Source organism: Octopus sinensis, linkage group LG3 (genome assembly GCF_006345805.1).
Source record: "Octopus sinensis linkage group LG3, ASM634580v1, whole genome shotgun sequence".
Lineage (NCBI taxonomy): Eukaryota > Metazoa > Mollusca > Cephalopoda > Octopoda > Octopodidae > Octopus > Octopus sinensis.
Window position 1 is genome coordinate 99,134,817 of NC_042999.1, and position 17,412 is coordinate 99,152,228.

The 17,412-nt window shown below is 36.8% G+C and overlaps 1 protein-coding gene across 7 annotated transcripts in view; it reads left to right on the forward strand.

Moving 5' to 3' along the window:
* LOC115209264 (regulator of G-protein signaling 7) overlaps nucleotides 1–17,412 on the forward strand; it is a 496,388-nt gene that overhangs the window by 375,607 nt on the left and 103,369 nt on the right. For all 7 annotated transcript variants that reach the window (XM_036501194.1, XM_036501193.1, XM_029777562.2 and 4 more), the window contains 2 exons: nucleotides 4,659–4,773; nucleotides 8,156–8,248. In XM_036501194.1, coding sequence (XP_036357087.1) covers nucleotides 4,659–4,773; nucleotides 8,156–8,248 — 208 coding nt within the window. The remainder of the gene's footprint in view (nucleotides 1–4,658; nucleotides 4,774–8,155; nucleotides 8,249–17,412) is intronic.

Genomic DNA, 17,412 nt, shown 5'->3' on the forward strand with positions numbered 1-17,412 from the left:
AAACCAGGCTTATGAGCTAATGACTTGGTAAGGATCTTTGATCCTCCTTTTTTTGTATGTATAGAAGTATGTCTCCAAGAGGTTCACATGTGATGTTCTGCACTTAATTTAACTGTGGGGCAGGCACCTTCAGGAAGAGCCCTCTATTATAGCCTTGGGTTGACCCAAGCCTCATGAGGGAAATTATGTAGGATCCTATCGGATAGCCTGTACTTGAAATTCAAAGGCCAGCTTTGTTACAATCAAAGTTAAGTGCTTAATCATTGTGTTAAGGTAACAAGTGTAAGTGGAATGATCATCCATAAACACTATTAGAACCTCATTCTTTGGAAGTGAATGGAAATCCATTCATGTATGCATGCACCACTACCACATGACTCGTGACCATTTCAACCTCTCTCATCCTCTTTTGCTTTACCATTGACCAGGTTGGTCATGTTTCCTTGTGCTCCTACACTTTTTCTACATGGTTTGTTTACTTCTTTCATTATGACATTCTATCTGCCTCTCTCTCATCTCTTGTCTTACAGGACATCTTCATTTTCTTTTGTTGTATACAAATAGTTATTACGAATAGTTATAAATATTTTATTTTCTGTTTGTTTTTGTCATTTTCCTGTATGCTCATTTGGTTGTGCTATTGGGATTGCCAAAAGTGAACAATATCAATGTTAAAAGGTGTGAAATTGTTAGGATCTTTTGAATGTTGACTGATGAAGAATTAACTGCAAATTTTCTGATTGTTATGTTTTTGTTAATTTTTCCATTTGCTGTGTTTTTGTTAAATTTTTGAAATTATATATATGATGATGATGATGATGATGATATATATATATATATATCATCATCATCATCGTTTAACGTCTGCTTTCCATGCTAGCATGGGTTGGACGGTTCAACTGGGGTCTGGGATGCCAGAAGGCTGCACCAGGCCCAGTCTGATCTGGCAGTGTTTCTACAGCTGGATGCCCTTCCTAACAGCAACCACTCCGTGAGTGTAGTGGGTGCTTTTTACATGCCAGACGAGGCTGGCAAATGGCCATGATCGGATGGTGCCTTTTACGTGCCACTGGCACAGGGGCCAGATGAGGCTGGCAACGGCCATGATCAGATGGTGCTTTTTACGTGCCACCGGCACAGAGGCAATCAGGACTGCGCTGGCTATGGCCACGTTCGGATGGTTCTCTTACGTGCCACCAGCACTGGTATCACAGCTCCAAATTCCATTGATGTTGATCAATTTTGATTTTAATTTTGAGATAGACAGATAGATAGATAGATAGACAGACAGACAGACAGATGCATACATAAATGCATACATATAAGGAGCTTTGAACCGAGGTAGTACGTTTAGTGTCTGGCAGTTGCATCTTGCCAGTAATAGGTGTACAGGCCTCAATTCTGCCAATTCACCAAAGACAGTAGAAGACTGAGAAGTGGCAAAATCTGGTTGTGTCATCATCAACAAATGCTCCAGTGACCAAACAGTCAAGGCACACAAAGGAAGGATACACACACACATGTATGCATATACAACTTGCCCCAACCCAGTTTACATATACCAAATTTCATTCACTGTCACATAAAAAGCACCCACTACACTCATGGAGTGGTTGGTGTTAGGAAGGGCATCCAACTGTAGAAACACTGCCAGATCAGACTGGAGCCTGGCGCAGCCTCCTGGCTTCCCAGACCACGGTGGAACCATCCAACCCATGCTAGCATGGAAAACAGATGTTAAACGATGATGATGATGATGATGATGCCTTAGGCTATTGCCAAAGACACTTACTCAAGATACCACAAAGAGATGGAACCCATAACCATATAGATATGAAGTGAAATCCAAAACCACACAGCCTTGCCTGAACTTGTATAGTCACAAATTTCAGTCATTAATATTTCATGTCCTTGCTTTCTGCCACATTCAGCAGTGTTTGTGTTGTAGCTGAAATTATCATAATTTGTTTTAGGTTTGTGTTGATACATAGATACTATAGCCCATTCTTGGAGATGCACTTGCAGTACTCTAAAGAAAGCAATTGAATGATAACAAAAAAAATTTAGTAATTTAATATCAAATATTAGCTTCTCTTAAATTATGCAGGATACTAGAAATGCAATAACATTTATCAAACTACTTTTTAAAGTAGGTCTGTAGTTTACTTTTCTCTCATTGCACTAAAACACAAATATTTTGATTAAAGAGCTTCACACTCAGAAATTTTGTCAAATTTTTTTATTTCAGTTATTTATTCTAAAATGGAAGGGCCTTGTTGTTTTTAACTTCTTACACTCGGTGGATCAGGATAAATAGATGAATTTATGAATTCTTACTTCTGATTACCAATTTTACATCTATTTTGAAAAGTGATGGAAATTAGCTTTGAAAACCTCATGTCTACTAAATCTGGAATTAAGAGCTGTATGAGAGCTGTGAAAGAGTTTAGTTCAGATGGAAGCCATCTGGTACAGGTTAGACACATTTAATTAGCAGAAACTTGGCAAAGTTAAAGCAAATTTGCATCATATTATAAAAAAAGTAAACAAAAACTTAGCAACAAATTTGTATATTAAGAATTAGCTATATATCACTTACCAAGCTTTCTCTTTCCTAATGAATCCTTTTGGTGTTGTAAATTCTAAAGTGTATATATGTGCATGTTTGTTTGTATATTTCAGTGTATATGTGTGTGGGTTTTAAGTTAGGCAATCATACTTAAGATGATAAGCCAAAAATAATTTTTAATCAGCTGAAATTTTAATTGTAATGGGAATAGTCATTAGTATTAATGAAAATTACTTTCAAAAGAGGTAAGGGAGATAACTCAGCAGACCAAACATTAAATGGAGATCTGTAGGGGATGGGTGAAACTTATGTTTGGTAGCTATGGGAATGACTCCACACATATTTCAGTCTTATTAGAGCTTGCTAGCAAAGCTTATTCCAAACAAAACTACCAAGACCTCTGAAAGACTAATGTATATAGCATGTTTATGCATGGACAGTGTAAAAAATTTAAAAGAAAGAAACAAAACCAACAAATAAGGGTCAAATTTGTGGGTTGCATTGTAAACAAGTACAAAAATGAAATCCCTGTTAAAGCTAAAGTATCATCAATAGTATGTCTGCAACATTTAATAACTAATGTCTAATAACACCAGCTATAAAAATCATGCCAAAACAGACCTTGCTGGTGCTTGTGCCACGTAAAAAAGCACCCAGTCCACTCTGTAAAAGTCAAGCCAAAACATACAGTAGAGCTCGGTACAGTCCTCTGGCTTGCCAGTTCCTATCAAACTGTCCAGTCCAAGCCAGCATGGAAAACGGATGTTAAATGATGATGATAATGATATCAGATATGGTTGTGTGGTTACAAATTCACTTTTAGCCACATAGTTTGGGGTTCAGTGACAATATGCAGCACCTAGAAAAAATATCTTCTACTCTAGCCACAGGCTAATCAATGATCATATAATTCATATTAGTCATATTGGTAGATGGAAACTGTGTGGAAGCCTGTCATCCTCATCATCACCATCATTGTTTTACTGTCCACAATCCCAGGCTTGCATGGATCAGATTAAATTCATTGAAGCAAATTATCTATGGCTGGATGTCCTTCCTGTTGCCAACACTCACCTGTTTCGAAGCAAGGTAAATATTTACCCCATGACCAAGCACATTTTCATGGAAGATTGAAAAAGAATGCCACTACCTGTGATGGTGTCATACATACATTCATGCATGCACACACACACACACACAACACACACATGCATACATACATACATACACACACACATGCATACATACACACACAATTCTTTTTTGCAATTGTGGATCTTGAATCACACAAAGCTATATATTATAGCATGTAAATAGTGGTATCAACAATATATATATATATATATATATATATATAATATATATATATATATATATATATATATATTATATATATAAACATAATTAAGGGATTAATGTTGCTTCACCACATACCCCGAAAATTTAGAAATAGCAGTCAAAAACTACTAATTCTTCTACTACCCTATATCTATAATATATATATATATACACACACACACACATGCACACACATATAAACATGTATATATGTGTGTCTGTGCATATGTGTCTATATGTGTGTGTGGATGCGTGAGTGTGGTGCGCATTTATGTGAATATTGTCTGGCCTCTTGTGTCACTGCTTGAGCAAAACAGTGCAGTAATGTTTACATTCTTTGTTATCATGATGACCAGTTACTCTGCACTCTCAAAGAACAGCGGAATAAAATATCACTCACTTCAGAAACATGCTAGATTCAATGATAAGAATGGCATCCAGCCATAAAATGCTGCTTTAGATATGTTCTTTTCTGATCAATGAATAAATAACTGAAAAGATTCTGAACCAAAATATAGTCATTTGATTTGCTAGAAATAGAAACTCATCCTCCCTCATACTATATTGAAAACAAATATGTTGGATTGTGGAGTCAGAGGAACAACCGGAAATACCTTCTATGTAGGGATTACTTGAATGCCTGTGATTGTCAGTCTACTTGATTAAGGCTATATCAGAGACTAAGCAATAATAACAATTATAATGTCTGTTTTTATCATATTGAATTTGTATTGTATTTTCTTTCTTACAGAGAATTCCTTGCTCCTGGTTGTCATAACCCAGTTAATGTGGATAGTACAATTGCTGAACTGGTAAGACGAAGAATAGAAAATAACCCTGATCGGTACTGCTTTGATGAAGCTCAGGTATATTTGAACTATGATTTTAACTCAAGTCATTTAACCATTTAGCATTTCAACTGTGCATATCCAGCTCAAATATTACCCCTCTTTTACATTAAAACTGGGCAGATCTGGCATCTCAAAACTACATTACAATGCCATTCAAAAAATAAGCAGTCACCTCACTAACATCTCAAAGCTACAAGATAATGCATAATTAATTCATAACTATGTGAATAAATAAGCATTACATTTGACAGAATTGTTTGAATGCTAAAACGTTAAGATGGCCACTTGGCAGAATCACTAGCACATTGGATAAAGCTCTTAACAACATTTCTCCTACATTTCTACTTTCCGAGATCAAATCCTGCTGAGATCAAATTTGCCTCTCATCCTGTCATCCTTAGCGTTGGTTGATAAACTAAAGTACCACACACAAGTACTGAGGTGAATTCAACTGATTTGACTCCTCCCCTGAAAATGATTGACCTTGTGTCAAAATTAGAAAGAAATATTTTAAGCCATTTCCATGCTTTTTTAAACATGAATATGGATTTATAAATAAGAACCATTTCTCAGTAATTTTTCCTCTGTGTGTATGTATGTAGGTAGGTATGTATATATATATATATATATTTATATATGTACCAGAACATCCCGCTGACCAGAACATCCCGCTGTGCTTGAGGAGACCTATTGAGTCAAGTACATGAACATTGAAAAAAATATCAATGGAAATAGTAGTTGTGATACCTGTGCCGGTGGCACATAAAAAGCACCATCTGAACGTGGCCGATGCCAGCGCCGCATCGACTGGCTTCTGTGCCGGTGGCACATAAAAAGCATCATCCGAACGTGGCCGATGCCAGCGCCGCCTTGACTGGCTTGTGTGCCGGTGGCACATAAAAAGCACCATCTAAACATGGCCGATCCCAGCTCCGCCTTGACTGGCTTCCGTGCCGGTGGCACGTTAAAAGCACCTACCGATCGTGGCCGATGCCAGATTCCCTTGGCACCTGTATCGGTGGCACGTAAAAAGCACCCACTACACTCGTGGAGTGGTTGGCGTTAGGAAGGGCATCAAGCTGTAGAAACGCTGCCAGATAAGACTGGAGCCTGGTGCAGCCCCTGGCTTCCCAGACCCCGGTCGAACCGTCCAACCCGTGCTAGCGGAAAACGGACATTAAACGATGATGATGATGATGTATGTATGTATATATATATATATACATATATATATGTATATACACACACACACACACATATATATATATATGTATGTATATATACATACATATATATATGTATATACATATGTATATATATAAATACATGTTTGTGTATATTTATACATGTTTGTGTATATATATATATACATGTTTGTGTATATATATATATATATATATATATATATATATATACATATACATAATATATATATATATATATACATATACATAATATATATATATATATATATATATATACATATACATAATATATATATATATATATATATATATATATGCATATATACAAATGTATATGTACATACTTACATCTATACGTATATATGCATATGTGGGCACAGGACATCACGAAAGGTGTACAATAAAAAAAATACAAAGCATGCTTACATGGAACATGAACTATTCTTTCGAACAACGAAAGACTCAAATGGAAAATAAAACAAGCATAAAGAACGACCCTTCATCAGTTGTTGGCTATTTTTCTAGTCTCGTATTTCGAGCATATAAATACGAGACAACAAAAATAGCCAACAACTGATGAAGGGTTGTTCTTTATGTTTGTTTTTCATTTGTGTCTTTCGTTGTTCGAAAGAATAGTTCATGTTCCATGTACGCATGCTTCATATTTTTTTATTGTACACCTCTCGTGATGTCCTGTGCCTACATATGGATATATACGTATAGATGTAAGTATATACATATACGTATGTATATATGCATATATATATATATTATTTATATTATTGTATGATTGAATTCCACACATCCCCTTCCAAGTAAGTTTTATCTATGTATATATGTATGTATGTATCTATCTATATTTATACATACATACATACATACATACATACATACATACATATATATATATATATATATATATATATATATATATATATACATACATACATACACACACACACACCGTGCGTGAGATCCGGCAAGCCAAATGAGACCATAATCTCATGGCCTATGCCAGAGGCGTAACCAGCCCACTTATGCATACCTTTTCCTTCTTTGGACTCTAAAACTCTGCTTGTGAAGACCTGTTGAGGCAAGTGTAATCAAAATGAAATTCGATGACTGGCGTCCGTGCTAGCTGGATGCAAAGAGCACCATACGAGTGTGATCATTGACAGAGCGGCTAAGAGGCTTCCATGCCAGTGGCAATTTAAAGGCACCATTCGAGCGTGATCGTTACCAGCGTCACCTTACTAACCCTCGAGCCCCATGCTAGTAGGGTATTAAGAGCACCATCCGAGCATGATCATTGCCAGAGCGGCTATCTGGCCTCCGTGCCGGTGGCATGTAAAAGACACCATTTGAGCATGATTGTTACCATCATCACCTTACTGGCACCTGTGCCGGTGGCATGTGTAAAAGATTCGAGCGAGGTCATTGCCAGTACCACCTGACTGGCCCCGTGCTGGTAGCACAGAAAAGCACCCACTACACTCTTGGAGTGGTTGGCATTAGGAAGGGCATCCAGCTGTAGAAACTCTGCCAGATCAAGATTGAAGCCTGGTGCAGCCATCTGGTTCGCCAGCCCTCAGTCAATCGTCCAACCCATGCTAGCATGGAAAGCGGATGTTAAATGATGATGATGATGATATATATATATATATATACACATACACATACTCACACAGACATCTCAAAATTAAAAGACACCCATCATTACAGTGTTTTATTTTGCGGACTCTACTCAATAGTATGGTACCCCAACAGATTAAATCATTGAATAGTGTACAAAGAATGTGTACTAAATTCTAGATTAAGTATTGGAATTCATCAAAAGGTGTAATTTTTTTCTTGATATAAATCTTTCAGAGAAGGTGATGTCAATTTGTTTTGAGATCTCTGAGTGTACACCCCAACTCTACACAAATATATGGTTCATTAGATTTGATAATATATATTAATACATGCAGAATACCTTAATGGCTAATGCCGTATGTTAGAGCAACAAACTAAAAATTATGTCCTTGTAAACTCAAACAATTAACTACTTTTCTTTATTATCTGTCTGTATTATTCTTTCTATCGTATATATATATATATATATATATATATATATATATGTATGTATTTATGTATGCATCCACACACACACACTATATTATCTTCATATTTATTTATTTGATTTGTTACAGAATCATATATTTAAACTGATGAAAAGTGACAGCTATAATCGATACCTGCGGTCCGATATGCACAAAGAGTTTCTCAGTGCTACAAGAAAGAAAGTAAGGTTTATTATGTCTCCTTTACCATCCTTTATTATTAATTATCCTGTTTGATAACTTCTGCTGAATCCTGCTACTGTGTCTCTAAAGTTTTGTGTCAAATATCCCCTATCACCTGCACCATCCAGTGTCTGCACAACCTTGTAGTATTTTGCAACAAATTTTTCCAGTACAATTATCTTAGTTCACACATCACTTTATTTGCAATATTTTCTTGAAACACAGAATTGTAATGATTTTTTTTTATTATCATTATTATATATTAACAGACTGGGGATGGGTTTTTTTTAAAGTATTATTTTAACCTTTTAAAAATCATTTCTCTGTCATGAAATATGGTCAAGTATGGACATACTGAATCAGAATTTCACTGCAGTGGTTTGTTACTAAAAAGAAAAATGCAAAATTCATTTCTTAGTTTCTATTAAATGATGTTTGTTAAAAGTTTGGGCCCTGGTACCATAACGTAATCTCTTGCATCTTCTTTCCATTTTTTTTTTATCCTTCACATTCTAAGTTTGTAACTAATACATGCAAAGGCAAAAATGCACACTTACACTCACACAACACATATATCTTTGTATGCACATAAATATATATGTATATACATATAAGTGTGTGTGTATGGGCTTATGCACATGTACATATATATATATATGTGTATTAACATGTATACGCATAAAAATAGATAAGTATAAATAATATATATAGGTATATGTACATGTACATCTATATGTATGTGTGCATGTGTATGTAATTGTGTGGGTGTGTATTCAATTCAGTTTGAAGCATTAGAACCACATAAATGCTTTAGAAACCCCTAAAGTGCAGTATAAGTAACAGCAGTAGTCTATCTTGCCAGGAAAAAATGAATGAAATGCTAAATTCAGAATATAATATATTCTCCACAGTAGAATCAGTAGTTGCAACCACCAGGTTGTGTAGTGGGTAGTGAGAATGTAGTTTCACTCTACCTATCTATAGGCAGATTTTAATGTGGAAAAATGCATTGAGATTATGTGAGAATGAAGTAGAGTTCCGTGCAGCCAACACATGGGAACTGGGATGCTTCCTTAAGCTAAGTTATGACTGTAACTACCTAGTCAACCATGACCTTAGTAGATTCTGCCCCACCAGGTCACGGAGGAGAAGACCACCCGCCATCACCTCAACAGTGAAGAAAATCATTGCAGGGCACTGGAGTGGCTGGACCATACCCACCCAGGACTCTGAGAACAAGAGTCAGGTGAAAAGAATGATTGCACATGCAAGAGGGGCTAGCATGAGAACCACCTTGAAGAACCACTGGAAACTATACATCAAGGTTCAAGGTGCAGCCATTGGTGTCTGTGTGGCCGGAGATGTGGCTGGCCTCTTCATGACCTGGCAGGAGAGAAAACTTAAACAATCCTTAGCAGAACAATCCACAACTGTTTTGCTTTACTGTAGGTATGTAGATGACATAAATATTCTAGTTAGGACAACCTCTAGTAACTGTAATGTGGAAACCGAGAGGAGCATAATGGAGAGCATCCAGCACATTGCTAACTCCATCCACCAAAGTATCAAGGTAACTATAGATTACCCCACTAGGCACCCTAACAATAGACATCCTGTCCTTGATACTGAACTTTGGTTAGAGACTGTGAACAACAGAGTGCAGCTCCTCCACTCCTATTACATGAAATCCATAGTTTCTAAATACGTTGTTCACAAGAACTCAGTTTTGTCACACAACATGAAAATCAACATACTTGTAGCAGACTTAGTTGGGATAATGAACAACATGTCTCCACTGTGCAAACCTTATTAAATAAAGAAAAATGTACAGAAATTCATGCACCACATGCAATTCTCTGGATATGAACAGAAAGATAGGGTTTGGGTATGCAAGGGAGCTAGAAAGAAATTAAATAGCATTATATGTAATGAAACCAGTGGTGCATGCCATAGATATAGAAATAAAGACTGGAATAGGATACAAAGAGTTTGTAACAAAACAAACAGGGAGAACACGTGGTACAAGACCAACAAATATTAAGGAGTGATGTTTGTAGAAGCCACAGACCATGGAAAACTAGCCCAAAGATTTAGGAAAGCTCTGAAGGAGGCCAAACTCAACATTAAGATCCTTGAAAAGTCAGGGAGCTCAATCAGATCACAACTATGTAGGACATACCCCTTTGAGAAAACCACATGCACCAATGATAACTGCATGGTAAGATTAACTCTGGCATTAAATGTAGAACTAGAAATGTAGTCTACAGCATTTAGTGCATAGAGGATGCTTGTAAAGACAAGAACATGATATACATAGGTGAGACATCTAGAAGCATTGCAGAGAGACTAAATGAACACTTGAGATAATATGACGACAAAAAGTAGTCCTCCATACTCTACCAATATGGAGGCACTCTGGGTCAACTTGACATCTGCATTTTATCCAAGCAACCGAAGGATCCAACACTCAGACAAATACAGGAGTACATCCTCATAAATGAAATATCCCCAGTACTAAATAGGAAATATACATAGAAGGTAGCCATACCCCATAACTCAGAGTTTATATATACACAGGTAGATTTCTTAGTAGGCTGTTATGTAGATGTGTATATATATATATGTGTGTGTGTGTGTAGGTAAATAGATATGTATGTGAACAGATAGATTAAAAGATAAATAGGTACATAGGTAATATGGACAGACACGCACACTCACAAACACACAGACATGCATACACACACATACATACATATACATATACATACATGCATACATACATACATACATATGTGTATACACATGCACACTGACGCACACACATGCTCACAAACAAAAGAAAGACAGAAACATAGCTCTGATAACAGACAAATTCAACAACTATTGAAAAGGTTGCAAGACATAATGAAAATATTCGGAAAAAAACAAAAAGATAAATGAGTGGAAATCAAACTGGTGAGTGTGTCAAGTAATAATGCACTAAAAGACACAATAAAATAAGCTTCATCACATGAATTCACATAAAGAATCTTACAAACCAAATACAAAATCTAAACACACACACACACACACACACACACATATCTTTACATATAAGTGTGTGTGTGTAAATATAAAGATAAACACAAGTTTATAATAAAGCTTAAATGCGTGTTTCACCATTATGCTTGTTTGGAGTCCTGCATTAAAAATTCCATCGCATATAGATGCTCAATTGTAGTAGATCCTCAAGGAATACTTTATTGTACTATGTAATAGATAACTAGTTACCTGTAGCTTGATATAGTATAGTGTTCCTTGAGGATCTGTTGTTGCTGAGCATATTTAGAACTTCTATTGCAGGGCTCCAAATAACCACAATTGTGATACAAGTGTAGGAAATTTATTATAAACATGTATTAATCCTTATTTTTCCTGTTTATTGTGTAGCTCATAACTGGTAATACTACTCAGTATAGTAGTTACCTACTATACAGAAAGAAGACTAGATTATGAAAATCTACATGGAGGTCTAAAAGTAGCAGTAGCACTTGTACATATAATTTCTACTATACACACACACACACATATATATATAAGCACAAAGTTTTGTCAGTGAACAGGCCATGGTTTCAAAGCAGTGAAAATATTTTAGATCAAGTAACTTACTATGCAAGTACATCTCTGTAATATATATATATATATATATATATAATATATATATATATATATATATTCTTGTGAACTCCATTTTCCATTTACCTCATTCATAATAAACTTGACAAACACTGCAGAATTCCTGAGGTAGATCCAGTGATACTGATACCAAAACTGTGGATAACATCAGGTAGCCTAAACAGTGAAAGTGCTTTGATTGGCATACTACTATCTGTATACCCAAAGTCCAAATAGTTACTTATATATATAAATATATATCTGTATATATGTGACCAAGTCAGTAGTGGGGATGGGTGCGTTGAAAGTGTAACTGCTAGAGTAAGAATAGCCTGGGCAAAGTTTAGAGAGCTCTTAGCTCTGCTGGTGACTAAAGGCCTCTCGCTCAGAGTAAAAGGCAGACTGTATGATGCATGTGTACGAACAGCCATGCTACATGGCAGTGAAACATGGGCCGTGACTGCTGAGGACATGCGTAAGCTCGCGAGGAATGAAGCCAGTATGCTCCGATGGATGTGTAATGTCTGTGCATACTCGACAGAGTGTTAGTACATTGAGAGAAATGTTGGACCTAAGAAGCATCAGTTGTGGTGTGCAAGAGAGACGATTGCACTGGTATGGTCATGTGGCGAGAATGGATGAAGATAGGTGTGTGAAAAAGTGCCAATCCCTAGCAGTTGAGGGAACCCGTGGAAGAGGTAGACCCAGGAAAACCTGGGATGAGGTGGTGAAGCATGACCTTCGAACTTTAGGCCTCACTGAGGAAATGACCAGCGACTGAGACCTTTGGAAATATGCTGTACATGAGAAGACCAGGCAGGACAAGTGAGTCCAGCCCACCTATGCAAGCCTTTCCTCCCTTGGACACACAAAGACCTGTTGAGGCAAGCGAAGTCGATATCGAACCTCATCCGACAACAGGCACCCATGCCAACCCCCCTTTGCTTGCGAAGACCTGTTGGGGCAAGTGAAATCGAAATCGGAATCGAAATTGAACCAATCCTATGACTGGCACCCGGCAGATGCCAGGACCCCTGGACTGGTGGTACATAAAAAGCACTATCCGAATCGTGGCCGATACCAGCGCTGCCTCGACTGGCTTCCGTGCCGGTGGCACGTAAAAAGCACCATCCGAATCATGGCCGAAGCCAGTGTCGCCTCGACTGGCTTCCGTGCTGGTGGCACGTAAAATGCACCAATCCGACGTGGCCGATGCCAGCCTCGCCTGGCACCTGTGCAGGTGGCACGTAAAAAGCACCCACTACACTCACGGAGTTGTTGGCGTTAGGAAGGGCATCCAGCTGTAGAAACATTGCCAGATAAGACTGGAGCCTGGTGCAGCCTTCTGGCTTCCCAGATCCCTGGTCGAACCGTCCAACCCATGCTAGCATGGAGAACGGACGTTAAACGATGATGATGATATGTGTATATATATACCCATCTATAGATTCCATCCTATTTTTTGAAGTATTCATTGCATTGCTTGTGTGTGTATTTATCATAGGATTGGTGGGTCTTGAAGCTTTCGCTTTCATCTTTGGCAAGCAATATTTTCACCCTTCTTTTATTCAAATATTTAATATTATACCTATTAAGGTAGAAGTCTTGCTAACTGCACCATTATTACTGTTTTTAACAGTAATAAGGCTTTTATATATATATATATCATCATCATCATCATCGGTTAGCGTCCGCTTTCCATGCTGGCATGGGTTGGACAGTGCAACTGAGGTCTGGGAAGCCAGAAGGCTGCACCAGGCCCAGTCTGATCTGGCAATGTTTCTACAGCTGGATGCCCTTCCTAACGCCAACCACTCCATGAGTGTAGTGGGTGCTTTTTACGTGCCACCGGCACAGGTGCCAGACGAGGCTGGCAAACGGCCACGGTCGGATGGTGCTTTTTATGTGCCACCAGCGTATATATATATATATATATATATATATATATACATATATATATACATATATATATACATATATAATATATATATATATATATATATATATTGATAGAGAGAGAGAGAGAGAGAGAGAGAGATACATAGACACATCTACACACACACACACATACATGTAGTAAGCAAATAAGAATAGAAAGCTCAAAACATCACTATATGTGCTTCAATAACATGGTTGTTTATTTACAAAGCAAAATACTTTGCTAACTGAAGGCTGAATATCACCTGATGAAATGCATGGCTATGTAACAATGTGGATTTACATAATATTATGTTATGTACATTGCATTGTTAATAAACAACCTCACTATTGAAGCATGCTTAGTGATATTTGGAGTGATACATTCTTATTTGTTTACTAAACGATATTTCGTGTAATTATACTATTCATACATATAAAGATTTAAACGATGCCTGAGATCAAAATATAACTGTTTATATTTGTATGGACCATGCTCTTTCAGAGTAACCTGTTTGCCTAATATCTGTGGAAGTGTTTCTAAGTTAATTTACCAAAACCTGTATGATCTCCATTGTATTATGTACATGTGTATGTGGTGTGTGTGTGCATGTGTGTGTGTTTGCACACACATATATATACAGTTAATCCAAACATGAAAACAAAGAGAAAACACAACAACGCAAGGACGTGGAACAAATATAGTATTATTGAACGCTCAGAAAGGAAGGAAAGAAGGAAGGTTTAACATTTCGAGCGGTGCTCTTCGTTGGAAACATAGAAGGAAAGATCCAGAGAAGGGAAGACAGAGGGAAAAAAATCGCCAACGGTACACATGCGGTCACATTTTGAATATATATATATATATATATATATATAAATGCATATTGTCAGTATAAATTATAAATCTGAAAAAGAAGCACACTAAGTTATAGAGCAGAAGAGTATTTAGATAAAAATGGTTATGGCCACCCTATGGGGTTACCCTGGATTTTGTGTCCATAAATCACTTAGCTTTACAGTGTCTTGTCAGACCCTAGTGGCCAGTGGCCTATAACCCCTCTTCAAAGTGGACAGAGAAAAGACCTCGTGGCTAGTTGTTGAACATGCAGGCAAAGGTGAAAGGTTTCTCCCTGCACTTTGAAGAGAAGTTATAGGCCACTGGTGATTAGGGTCTAATGTGATGCTGCAAAGCAAAGCACTTTATGGATGCAAAACCCAGGATAACGCCATAGACTGGCCATTACTGTCTTTATCTAAATATACAAATATATATACAGTCATCTAAGAATCCATAAGTCAGAAAAAATCTGACATATTCATATTGGTCAATGGGGTCAGTATATTCATATTTATACAGTTCAGTATGATAGATCCATTTCAGTTGATTTTTATCAATCACTTTCATACACAAGAGCACAGGGAAGAAACCAAGCTCAGCACTCATAAGAAGGACTGGTAGGAAGAGTGTGGCAATCACTCTTTGCCACTGACTGTTTGGAAATGTCATATCTGGTTTGTGAATGTTGTGGAAAACTGGGTTTTTCCCCACCATGCTCACATGTGTGAAACCAAGAGGTAAAGTCAGTTGAGATTTATAATACTGCAGTATATAGATCTTTAGATATGTATGTGTGTGCTGGCCTTGTACCAAAATTTGAAACCAATACATGTGTGTATGTGTTAATGTGTGCATAATTACAATATGTGTGTGTGTATATGTGTATGCACACACTCATATATATATGGAGGTGCAATGGCCCAGGGGTTAGGGCAGCGGACTCACGATCAAAGGTTCGTGGTTTCGCTTCCCAGACTGGGTGTTGTGAGTGTTTATTGAGCAAAAACACCTAAAGCTCCACAAGGCTCTGGCAGGTGGTGGTGGCAAACCCTGCTGTACTCTTTCACCAAAATTTTCTCTCACTCATTCTTCCTGTTTCTGTTGTACCTGTATTTCATAAGGGCCAGCCTTGTCACACACTGTGTCATACTGAATCTCCCCAAGAACTACGTTAAGGGTACACGCGTCTGTGGATTGCTCAGTCACTTACATGTTAATTTCATGAGCAGTCTGTTCTGCTGATTGGGTCAACTGGAACCCTAGTTGTTGTAACTGACGGAGTGCCACATATATATACATATATATATATATATATATATGTATCTACATATGTATATTCATATATAAGCATGTATGTATATACATACATACATATATATATATGCACACACATACACACACAAAGAGTGATATATATATACATATAGACATATTCATACATATGCATATATATATATATATATATATATGTATATATATATATATGATATATATATAAAGTGAAAGATAGAGAAGTGTATCTTTGCTTGTGTGTAGTTTATGTGTATGTATTTGATATTTAGTGAAAAGTTTACAGAGCTGATCCTGTTTGGGTTTTAAGAAAAAATTTGTTCAGTTAATCATTTTAGTTAATCTTCCATGCTTGCTTTTGGTTGGAAGTAGACATTATTGTGGTAGTACTTTATGGCCTCACCTGCTTTTCATGTAAGTGTTTTCGTGTTACACCATTTTCCACAATTTGTAAACACAGAGCCACAGTAGATATAGTTTAGAGGTAATTTCAACTTGACGTTAGTTTCTTTGCACAATAATGTTCTCTGTATATCATGGAAATTTTTAGCATGTTCCCACACACTAGATTATCAAATTCACTGCTGGATTTTGCCTCACAGAACTAATTTCTATCTTTAAACTTTGAGTGTGAGGCACTAAGCTCTGACTGTGTGGGAATGTGCTAGAAATTAATGTACACATCATTATTTTGATCCTCACTGCATTGTGTATGTATACTGGATTAATTCCAGCTTGGCTTAGCTTCAGTACCCACCAGCAAATATTTTGATAGTGTTTTCTTTATTAAGCAGAAGCTCCCAGTTAGTTTCAAATGAGTGAGAATATATCTATTGTTTAGGAGTTAAAAATCTCCATGCAACCTTGAGTCTGGTAGTCCTCCAGCAGCATTTGATGCTTTGTATGTCTTTAAACACAAAGTCTTTAAGGATTCTATAAATTTTTTAAAAGTCATAACTTCCTGTCCAACCAACTTTAAATGTTTATTTCATAATTCACGAAATAACCATAACTGCACCATTTATAGACATTTATAAACCATTGTATCGTTCTGAAAGTTGAGTTCAATTTAATGATAGTTTATGTAAAATTTGGAGAAACAGTGTGTGTGAAGATTTTCAGCTTTATAAAAGCTCTATATATGTTTATATGCATGTGTGTATGTATGTGGTAAGTAGGTTTGTTTTTACGTTCAATTATAATAAAAACAATTATACACTAATCTTATGGGTTACTCTATACTTTTGTAGAGTACAAATTTATTATTGTTATACAAGAATGGTGTTGGCAGTAACTTAGAAATTTCAGCCAGCTAAGCTAGTGTTGGACTGCATACACACTCTCACACACACACACACACACACACACACATATATAGATACACCTTTTACTTGTTTCAGTTGTTTGACTTTGGACATACTGGAGCACCATCTTGGGTTTTTTTTTAGTTGAACAAATCAAC